General features: G+C 36.2%; 1 protein-coding gene across 2 annotated transcripts; it reads right to left on the reverse strand.

Moving 5' to 3' along the window:
- Nucleotides 1-308: 308 nt before the first annotated feature.
- On the reverse strand, nucleotides 309-6,985 carry LOC130738219 (plastidial pyruvate kinase 2-like). 2 transcript variants are annotated; one of them, XM_057590154.1, is made up of 12 exons: nucleotides 6,546-6,985; nucleotides 6,069-6,356; nucleotides 4,232-4,397; nucleotides 3,687-3,821; nucleotides 3,442-3,552; nucleotides 3,247-3,335; nucleotides 2,979-3,041; nucleotides 2,696-2,871; nucleotides 2,054-2,156; nucleotides 1,805-1,956; nucleotides 1,376-1,484; nucleotides 309-853 (listed from the first exon to the last, which is right to left on the reverse strand). In XM_057590154.1, exons 1-12 carry the CDS (start codon nucleotides 6,777-6,779, stop codon nucleotides 746-748), a joined length of 1,734 nt encoding a protein of 577 aa, XP_057446137.1. In that variant the 5' UTR covers nucleotides 6,780-6,985; the 3' UTR covers nucleotides 309-745. The 2 variants fall into 2 exon arrangements, with proteins under 2 accessions (XP_057446137.1, XP_057446138.1); XM_057590155.1 differs by having other exon boundaries at nucleotides 1,805-1,953; nucleotides 6,546-6,983.
- Between the last annotated feature and the right edge of the window lie 4,540 nt (nucleotides 6,986-11,525).

Below are 11,525 nucleotides of genomic sequence, written 5' to 3' on the forward strand. Positions count from 1 at the left end.
CACGACTTGAAACCTCGACCATGAAAGTATACCTTTCCTCCAAGTATTTGGCAGTGGTCAATTTCTAAGATTGATGTGTCAAGTTTATGGCTCAATTCTAAAACAGTTTTGTTTTTTTTTTTTAAATGAAGACTTTCTTTACTACTTATACTATTCTTTCCCTTGCAAAGTCAATTCAGTTTAAAGCAGAAAAGCAAAAAATAATCAAGAAATTGAAGCATTACAATGCAAATAGAGCTCAAAGGCACATTAGGAGACCTGATAAGTTGGTTTGTAACATGAGATAGTTCAGGGTCCCAATTCAGCTCTTATCGGATGAAATCATTTTTCATTATAACTCGTCATCAAAATTTCAGTAACATGGACTACAAGTTGTTAGTGACAAATTTAAAAACATAGCAAGATGAGTAGTGCGACATGTTACGACATAAAGCACTTGCGAAATCAACGAAATCCTAGGTGTTTGACAGTTATTGGGTATTGGACAGAATACATGGGGAGTTGACCTTCATATACGGAATGAATGATCAATGAAAATCATTCGTTGCTCTTCGTCTTGACATAATTCTCAATGTCCAGCATTTCCGTAACAAAATTACAGAGGAAAAAGTAATACCCATGAAAAAAAAAACCTAGGAAGAAAACAAAGCAAAAAGTGGGGGGGGGGGGGATCAAGACTGGCCAACCCGCAATGAGGCAATTAGAAGACGCTCTTCCAAATTTCATCGCTATCAATTCATTTTGTTCACACTTTCCTGACCTGGATATTATGAGTGGATTGGAACCTCCATATGGGTTGCCTGCCACTTTGTACAAGTGCCACTTCTTCACCTTCCTTCACCATTCCTTGCCCCTGCAAATGGAAACCATAATGTGAAGAAACAAAAGAAATAGGGGAATGTAAATCTCAGAAGATGGAGAGCACAGTTTTTTAAAAGTTGATGAATTTCATTTTCTAGCCACAAATTCAAACAATTAATGCATAGAAATTTTGGATCGAAGTTTAACAATCCATTTAGAAGGAGGTTTTCATTTTTTAATAGGAAGAAGCCTTTCAAAAGGAATCGAAGATTCAATTGTCCCTACTTACTAGTTGCATAACATAAAAATATGTTTGCATTAGTGAAGGTTAGTTAATAGAATCAGTAGACATTTCCACAGGTAATTTAATATGAAGCATTGTCATATACACCAGCTGCAAGTAGTTCAAAGGTATATAAAGCATTTCATTGCTTGAATAGACCCAGACACAGATCTTGAATTGTAAAAGCGAAACTGTGAGGATATTAAAATCAGTTCAAACCAACAATTGTCATGTCAGAAGTGTTTTGAACCCAGAATAACTCAATCACTGTATATGTCCTCTAAACATTACCTTCAGCAAATCCAAGGCTCTTCTGAAAGTCGCTTCAGAATCATCACAGAATTCCATGTATACAGGACAGACTCCTTGGTACAAAGCCAACCTCTGCTGTACCCTCTTCCTGCATGAACAGAAAAATTTGGTCAAAAAAAAACCTACCATAGTATAAAAAGAAGATACATGCAAACCGATTCTCATTTTTCAGATATATATGCTAACCAAAGAATCAATGCACCGGGGTGAATGGTTACATTTAACAGCTTCTGAAAAAGTAGAACAATCATGATTTATTTAAAGATTAACATTTGATAAGGTGGTAGGAATTTTGTATGTAACTATGCACATTAATTCAACAACAAAACTGAGAAACTTCAAGTTAATTTTTGAACAAAAAGGGAAAATATCCCTATAAATTAGAGAAAGGGATAAAATGAAACTCACTCATCTGTAAATGCAAATATGGTGCCAGAAGGACGATAGTGACTAAGAAGGATAGCCATGAAACCCGTTCTAGTGAAGACAACAGTCGAGGTTCCAAGAGTGTTAGACATCATGGTTGCATGGTATGCAAACATCTCGCTCATGTGGTTCTGCTTAGTACCACCAAATAAAAAAGATATACAAATTTTAGTTCTAATATTCAAAGGAGTAAAAAAAGAAACATGGCAACAGAATAGATCAACTAGAAACCTTGAACACTTGACCGATATTAGGTGGCATTTGACCACCTGATATAGTGGCTTCGGTCCGTAATGCTACTGTATGCATTACTTTCACAGCTTTTAGCGGGAACCTACATTATAACAAATTGAGTAGTTCATTTGGTTAGATAAACTTGAAAGTAGATAATAGAAACGGACAATTGAATTACTTTCACAGCATCTTCAGCTTCAGTAGAAACTTGGAAACATTATCATTTAAAGCCCAGATTTGTCCACAAAGTCACTAGTACACTACTACTAAATTACAGTGACGAAATATTAATTCTAAGTGCATGAAAACACAATTACCTACACCCAATAAGGCACATCACTGATATCCTAAACTCCCTTAAAGGTAGTAGCCCTTCAATTTTTTAGCAATCAACTTTGCTTTTCTTTTCATATTTTTGGCGTATAGTTAACTGAGTGATTAACTTCAAATATTTCAAATCAGAGATATATAGAAATAACTATTTAACACTTGGGTTATTTTGCCAACTAGGAGAAGACAATACAAAAAGAAAAAAACAGGATAGAACTGAAAGGAAAAATAGTTCCTAGGCCTTAACAGACACCAACTCCCTAAACTAGACTGCCAAAGTAATTTGGCCCTTGAAAGCTATGCACTTACTTTCCATGAGCAGTTTCCCCAGACAACATTATTCCATCAGAACCTTCTCGAACAGCAATTGCTATATCTGATACTTCTGCTCTGGTTGGAGTAGGGTGAACAATCATGCTTTCCAGCATATTTGTTGCCACAATGACAGCCTTTCCCATGCTACGGCACAACCTTATTATCTCTTCCTATAATAATAGGCACTCATGAAGTCAAGATGAGCTCAACTTGGCATCCAGTTATGTAAATGACACGAATTGATAATTATCATTACTGATTCTGAAAAGGAGTTTACCTGCAAAAGCGGAACCTCTTCAATAGGGAGCTCTGCACCAAGATCACCTCTGGCAACCATAGCCTGAATAGGAAGGCAAAAAGTAGTCAGGTCAACATCAACAATCAGCAGATAAGTACTACACACACTCTATCATAACTTATGATTGATAACCATTAAGAAAATACGTTCAAGGGTAAAGAAGAATTCTGTATTCACAAAATATTCTAAATCATCAACACAATCATGCAGCAGCCATAAAGAAATACTGCAAGGATTAGGCCAGCACCCCATCAGATGCGGTGATAATTGAATGCAAGTTTGGTATTGAGTCTGCACTTTCAATTTTAACAATGACGTGTATATCAGCGTCACAGCCTGCAGTATTGAATGAGAAATTTATCATATTTCATAATCTAAATATGCAACAAACTAATCAGATAAATATCTGAAAGTATTTCTTTAGGTTTTATATATATTTTACTTTTCAAATAGTTCTTCAGTTCATGAACAACTTCAGCATCCTTAACAAAAGAAACAGCATAGAAATCGACTTTGTTATCCACACCGAATTTGATATCATCCCAATCCTTCTCTGCAACAAATCAATGTGAAGATCATAAAATCAACCATAAAATCAAAGGAAATTACCGTAGTTCAGCCCTAACCATGTACGCTCATACAAAGGCACACTAAAAGTGATCAACATTAACTAATCTGAACCCTGACCAGTGATTGAAGGCAGTGTTGCACTTTTTCCTCTAACATTCAAATGTCGTCTTGACTTGAGGTCCCCTCCATCAACAACTTCACATTTCACCGAATCATCTGTCTTAGACTTAACCAGCAGAGACATCATGCCACCTACAAGCATAAAGAGTCAGAAGTCTATCGAAGCACTATTTTCTTATAGCATGCATCATAGAGTTAGCAACACTTTCTTTTCACCCAAAAGGCTTTTATCCTTAAACCTAAATATGTTTCTTATATCAGAAAGCACTCCATGTACCTTAATTGTAAACAGAATAAAATTCAAAGATAGTCATAACATATTTTAATCAAAAGGTGGTCTTGCAAGACCTATCGCTGCAATGCATTAATTTTGTAGAGACTAAGGATTTTGCCACATTCAGGAATCAGGAGCACTCTTGGACAAAAGTTACATATAAACACAGAATAAATTACTACAATGTAGTGCAAACTTATCAATCAATGAGCATAGCACAAAATTGTACGTAATTTGAACATTTTAATTGCTCTGTAGATAACCATACCATCAACAAGAATCATGTCCCCCTCTTCCACGTCATTGACAAAATCATCATAGTTCACACTAACACAATCTGCAGTTCCAACACCTCTCTTAATAGTAAAAGTGAATTCTTGCCCAGTTGATAATGCGATTGGTTGTGGCAAATCCCCACTCCTAACCTCAGGACCCTGAAAAGAAAGAACAAAACAAATCAGATAACACCAAATAAACTCTTGAGTTGAAAAGAAGATTTTCCAAGAGAAATTATGTTATAAGCATCACATTGAATCCCCATGTATGTTCGGATTAGCTTATTGGGTTTAAAACCTATTACAATCAAAAGTTTATACAGAACCTTCAAAAAAGGGAAAAAAATATTTTTGTTACTATAAAGGCTGACTTTAAGAATATAAAAAATGAGAAGTTTTCATTGCAAGTAAAAGTATTTATCATATCGGAAATGAAAAAGTGGAAAATATACTCTCCATTCCAATAAAAGCTTTCTAGTTTTTTAATCCATAAAATCTGCCCTAAGAACTGATGTTGAGAGAACCGGAAAAAAGAATAGAAGAGAGCGAATATTCTCCCAAATATTAATTTTCTACATGATCTCATTCATTGCTAGTTTTTTTTTTTCTTTTCCTTCTCTTAGGACCCAATTCCAAGGTATGGAGCTTGGGTCCCACATTAGAAGTATGAGATTCTAGTGTAGGGTTTTTAAGGCCTTGGGCTTTCCAACTATGACTAGCTTTTGTGGGATAGTTTTCTCAAGATTCTTATCAATTATTATCAAAACCTTCCGCCATGTCTCTCAACCGCAAATGAGCAGCGCAGGTGGTGACTTCTTGCAGTGTTTTTCCGGGACTAGTCAAAGGGTAAGTGCACAGCTAGTCAGCTTGGGCGCTAGGGCAGTGATGCTCGGTGGGATGTAAGGATCCAATTGCAAGGCATGGGACTTCAGCCCCATACTCAAAGTATAGGATTCTAGTGTGGGGTTTATGAGATCTTGTGCTCTCCAACTACAATGAGTAGCTTCTATGGTGTGGTTCTCCTAAGGTTGCTATCACCTTCCCAATATATGAAAGACTTCAAAGACCCATAGTCTAATACTCTCCTTAAATACTTCCCAACACCTGTTGTGTTTTAATATTGTGGTTTAAAACAAAAGCTGAACAACAATTCATCTTCAACATTTCTACTTTTAACTTTGCCTTACACTTTTCTTAATCCAAAAGATGAAATCAGAACATATTTTCTCAAAACACTTAGACACACTTAGTTACAAAGGAGCCATAAAATATTAACCAGTCATACCAGCTATACTATAGCATACTAATCGAACTGCTATTCACCAAGAAAATTTGGTCAACCCACTGAAGAGGAGCATTATAAAACAGCTTTCACAATCATCATGGAGGGTGGCAACAATGAAATGTCCCAAGATCTAAGATGAAAAGTGGATTCCATTTCATCGCAGCGCCCTCCATGACAGCAAATAACAATGATACATGTGGTCTCATTTCCTGAATGTAGTTATCATATCCAAAATCATTGATAAGACCTTTTATAAGTAAGAAAGAGGGAACTACTACCAGTCGAACAAGAAAAAAAGCCAAAATTTCAATTTATCTAGTATGTCTTCTGCTGACTACTTTTAAAGAAAAGTTTAAAACTCTTATACACAGTTATTTGCCAATTGCAATCAAATAGTAGTATTCCATTAAATCATCATTGAGGAAAGGAAACTATCGAGTTTAAGACCAATACATACAAATTGTGATAATGCAAATACATTATGAGCAATGTAGCTAGCACTGTCCCCAAACAAGGGGGAAAAGGAAGTTGAGGGAAGAACAAACCTTAGTATCAAGCATAATTGCAATGACATTGTCCTTGTGTTGTGCATTATACTCTTTAACCAAGTCAATAACTTTCTGATGAGAAGCATGGTCACCATGAGACATATTGAGACGAGCAACATTCATCCCAGCTTCAGCTAGCTTCCAAATCATTTCCTTGGTATCAGTAGAAGGTCCAATAGTGCACACTATCTTTGTCTTGCGCCTAAACGCCGGTTTCGACCACATTCCAACCGAACTGTCACCAAGTGGCTCCACCCCACGCAAATGCTGCAAATGCTGCTCAATCTAACCATCACAACACAAAAAGGGTCACAACAATATCCACAAAAAAACTCACAACCAATTGCATTTTCCATCATTTTCAGCTTCTGGGTCATCCCCAAAACCTCAAATGCCCACACTTTTTGGTCATTTTCTCAACAACCCAGAAACGAAAATGGTGAAATTTCAACCAAAGACACGAAAACCACGAACCTTTGGATCATCTTCAGGTGAAACAGGGACAACCTCAACAGGTGCCGATTTCCTGGCACTGATCTGAGAGCTTCTGAAGCCAACTCGATATCCCTTGTTCCCTTCTGAGGAGAACACCTTGGAAGAAAAAGTTGCAGGTTTTAAGAGCTTCTGAGCCCTGTCATGTGCAGATCCAGAAGCGGGGTTCAAGAGAGTGGTGCTCTGAATGGATCGAGTGGCAACAACCTGAGCCATTGTTTGTGTGTGAGAATGAGAGAGAGTGGCTTGGAAGAAGAAGGAGGAGAAGAGGGTGTGAGCTATAAGAATGAGGGAGTGAAATGGTGAAATGAAAATGAAGGTTGGTTGGGGAAATCGCCGCTATGGTTGGCGGAGCTTCTGAGAAGAAAAGGAGGGAGGCCTCGTTCGCATCGAACAAATCAATAGTGTAATTTAAACATTGGTCGCTGATATTGTTGTTGATTAGGATGTTCTGATGCAATACGTTAAATGTTGTCATGGCGACGATTTGCTTAAGTGGTTGGAATTATAAGACATAAATGTTAAATGTTGAATGAGGTAAAGTTTTAAAGATTTAAGGTTCGAACCTTAAGGAGAAATTAATTTACTAACAACAAACATTTGCTTATAAAAATGTGACGAGATATTTGAAATAAACAAAATAACATGCTAAATGACACGTTACTCTTGTCATAAATAATACACCAGGTTAAGATTCAAGTAGTTTGGAACCACCAAAAATTGTAAAGCTAATTTTTTCTTTTGGCATTGTACATTTGTGAATATGAAATTTATTGTCACATTATCTTAAATGTTATTGATCTATTTTCAATTAAGGTGGTTTAACTTAAATTATTTTGCTTAGGATCACTTACATAACCTTGAAAACGGTGTAACTTATAAACATAATGTTGTTTCTTGTGAGATCTTAGTCGTTTAGGAGTTGATACACACGTGCGGGGTAAACCACACAAACTGAACTTGAAAATTAATATTAAGGTGTGCTAGAAATACTCATTTTTAACGCTCTTTGTCAAATTCTTTTGTTAAAATGCACGTAGATAAGACCCATATTTTTCGCCTACTCCATGTTAATTTCAATTAATTGATGAGAAAATGTTGGAAAAAAAAATGTTATTAACAATTTGCATGAAGATTTGGTTGGGTCGGGTTAACGGATTGTATTGATTTTTATGTGATAGGCCCAATGTATGAAAGGACATGGCTTAAATTCAGAACCTAAATCATGTTTCCTGATACTTGTAAACAAGCTTTTTTAATATGAAAGTCCAATTTTCTTATATTTTTATTTGAAGAAAGTCACATAAACAAGATAGCAAAAAAAGACATGTCTAGATGAACTTTGAAACTCAAAGGTTTTTTTTGTTCAAATAAACTCAAAGTTTGATCTCCACATTTAAAATGAAGAACTCTGCTATGAAGACTTCCACAAATTTCCGGGTGGAAGATGAGCATGGGCCCAAAAGGGAAGCAACCCGTGTTGGTTTATTCTCGAAGGCCCAAAGTGAACAAGGCCGAAGGGGAACTGGCTGAAGATATATGGTTTAGTGTGCCAAGTTATTGACAAAAAAAATTGGGAAGAGTATTTTAGGGAGACAAAATGTAACAAGGGGTTATATAGGGAAAAATTTATTATGGTCATCTAAAAACTTGTGTAAGGTTGCACCAAGCACTTTTGACCCGCTATAACAGGTTTTAAAAAAAAAAATCAAAATTCATATTTTCTTAATTAAACATTTATCTTTAATAAATATTTTCAAAATGTTTTTTTTTCCTTAATCTGTTCCTCTTCTCTCTCCCTTCTTCACCAGATCCAAACCCCAAAACTCATCCCCACCATCTCTGCAAAAGCCATCCCCTCCATCTCCAGATCTCCCGTCGTCACCGAGGTGGTCTCTCACTCTCTCGTTCCAGATCACGCCGTCACCGAGGGGATGAAGATTGACCCATAAACCCTGATTTCATGTTTTCTTGTTCCAGATCAAACCCTGAAACATAAAGGATGAAGATCGACCCATAGAGCACATGTGATGGACCACCGTGTTGCTGACGCCCATCGCACGCCGCCGCCACCACTGCAGGCTCGCTGCTCTTCACCCATCTCAGATCTGGTTGCAGGGAGATGCATAGCCAAAGTCTTGGACTGGTATGAGGGTTTGTTCAGGGGTTTGGATTTGGAGGTTGAAGTATGCTTCTTCTTCTTCTTCATCTCTAGGTTGTTGTGGGTTTTGGGTCGGTGTGGGTTGGTTTTTGGTATTTTGGGGGTGGGTTGCGGTGGGGTTCTAGGGGTGGGGGTGGGTTTCGATTGGGTTCTGGTTTTGGAATGAAACTCCCTCCTTTTATCCAGTCATTTGTGTATTCCATAAACCAGTACCTGATTCGGTTTTCTGGCACAAGGGAATGAATTTTCATAAATTGAAAGGATTTCCCACGACAAGTAGAGAAGAAGAAATTGTGAGTCAGACAATGAAATCCTCTTGGTTGTTATCTTTATGCATGTTGGTTATCTATTGATGTTATTATGAGACAACTAGATCTGAACTTGTTGCTCCATATCCCCCAAATCCCTTCCCTTCAAACCCAGCAAGACCTGTGTTGTGCGTGAATCAAAAAGTGAGCTTCTTAAAAAAAAATTGTTGATTTAATGTATTGGTTGAAGATGATGATGTTATTTGCGTGAACATGTGTGAGAGGGGAGGAAGATGGAAAGGATTTGGGGACAATTGTTTGGGTTTTAATTGCTGAATTAATAATTAACCTAATCCTTCATTAATTAGTTTACTAATATATATGTTTTTTTATTTTTAAAAAAAAAACCTACTAAACTTGCTATTGCATGTTAAAAAGCAAATGTGCAACCATGCACAAGTTTTTAGAGGTGTATAATAAATTCCTCCGTTATATAGGGAATACATAAGTAAATGGTGAAATTGGTTCTTAAAAATGTTCGGCGCTGACAAATGTTAGAATTATTATTATTCTTTTTTAAGGATGGCTCAATTTACTCCGGGAGTAAGTATAAGTTAAAATACTTACTCCAAATCTTGTCCCTCAATTTTATTAAAATCTAACGGATGAGATTAAAATTAAAAAATAATCACGTGACCAATCTCCACATTTCTTCCTTGCGTGAACTTTTTCAACTTTTCCTCATTTCATTTTCTTTCACTGTTTCTTCCTCACAGCCGCTATGAAAACAAGATCTACCTCCCTGTTTCTTCCTCATGCTTCTTCGCAGCCAATTATGGGATTATGATATTCATAAGATCTGTCTCAGTAAATTAAAACACACAATTGAGTATTGACAAGTTGTTAACAACTTGATTACGTATTGCACACCTCAACTTGAAATGTGGTTTTCATCTTGATTCCACAATTATTCCCTACCTATATCAGTATTTCATGGGAGACATAATCATAATGTAAAGCTTAGTCTAGGCATCAATTTTTGAGGCAGAGAAGTGGCTGCAAGAGGAGGAGAGGCGATGGAGCTTGGTGTTAGGGAAGTGGGAAACGATCAATGGCTTGGTAACTTGGTTGAAGGAATTATCTTCTCAATAGGGTTTGGGGAGGACAAGGAGCGTGCGGCAGGTTCCAACAGTGCAAGAAGGGTCACGTGATTATTTTTTAATTTTAATGTCATCCTTTTCTTTTTTTATTTTAAAGTAAATATAATAATCAATTATATCTAATTAAAGATTAATTAATTAGCTAGTGCGTACTATGATCTTTATCATGCAAGGTCAATTTTCAAAGGAGGGGTGTTATGTGGCACGATGCACAACCTGATGAACAACAAAAAGAATAATTAATAATTTTCGATTTACTTTGTTAACAAAATAAATGTTAGAGACTAAAAATTCCAAGATAACCGCATGGATGTACTTCTTCCGTTCCTTATTAACTGTCCATTTTGAAGAAAAAAATTTGTTCTTATATATTTGTTCACTTAGAGTTTCAAGAGAGCATTAAATGATGTTTTTCCAAGAAATGCCTTTGCAGGAACAATAAATGAGAAAAGATAATATACATTTTAAAGGGTGAAATAGGAAATCAAATAATACTCTTATGAAAAAACAAAATTAATTGCACTCCTTAATATGTGTGTTTCTTCTCTTCGTTGACAGTTAAATAGGAACGGAAGATATAGTATATTCTTCAAGTTATTGCTTCCACTTATCGTTATTATTTCCCTTTTCAAAATGCAATACTAAAATAGTTCCATCGTAAATGACTAATTTCAATATTCATTATAAGCTGTCATGATATTACATTTATTACCTACTGTAAGCGATCATTTATTGATCAATTAAGAGAGACAACAACTATCACGTGGAAAAGTTTTTCTCAAGAAACTACAAGTCTACAAGTAAACCGATGACGATTATTCTGCAGTGGTTTCCTCAAAACTGCTGCCAATAGGTAATTTGTGGTGGTTTGGGTAATCGTCCTCGCTTTCCTAATTTTAGAATAAGTTGTGAGATAATTAGCGCTAGTTAGGCTAATTTTCAGTATTTTATTTTTTTATTTTGTGTCATCTGCAGTTGGTTTAGTGAACTGCCGTAGAGTGCTCTAATTTTAGCGGTGATTTGTCATTTCATGACAACATATCTTATTTCAAGTGTTTTATTTGTGTCACTTGCGACGATTACTGTCGCAAAGTGTCCTAATTTTCACTATCCCTCCTAAAATTTCAGCAAATCCACTAATTTTCACGTCTAAATTGTTCACAATCCCTCCAATTTATTCTCTCTTAATGCAAATTACTTGGAATTCCAACATAACAACCTTAATTTTAGCTTATAAAAAAAAGTCTTAAATTTCACATCTACGTGTCACTCTCACTCTCACTGTGCAAGTGTCTCACTCTCCTAATTTTGGGTTTCTCTCTCGACTCTCACCTCATTATCACGGTGACCCTCTCTACTTTTGTTGGTGGCCAGGTACCTCATGTATCCTTCT

The sequence above is a fragment of the Lotus japonicus genome, chromosome 2 (genome assembly GCF_012489685.1).
Source record: "Lotus japonicus ecotype B-129 chromosome 2, LjGifu_v1.2".
In the NCBI taxonomy this organism is placed as follows: Eukaryota; Viridiplantae; Streptophyta; class Magnoliopsida; order Fabales; family Fabaceae; genus Lotus; species Lotus japonicus.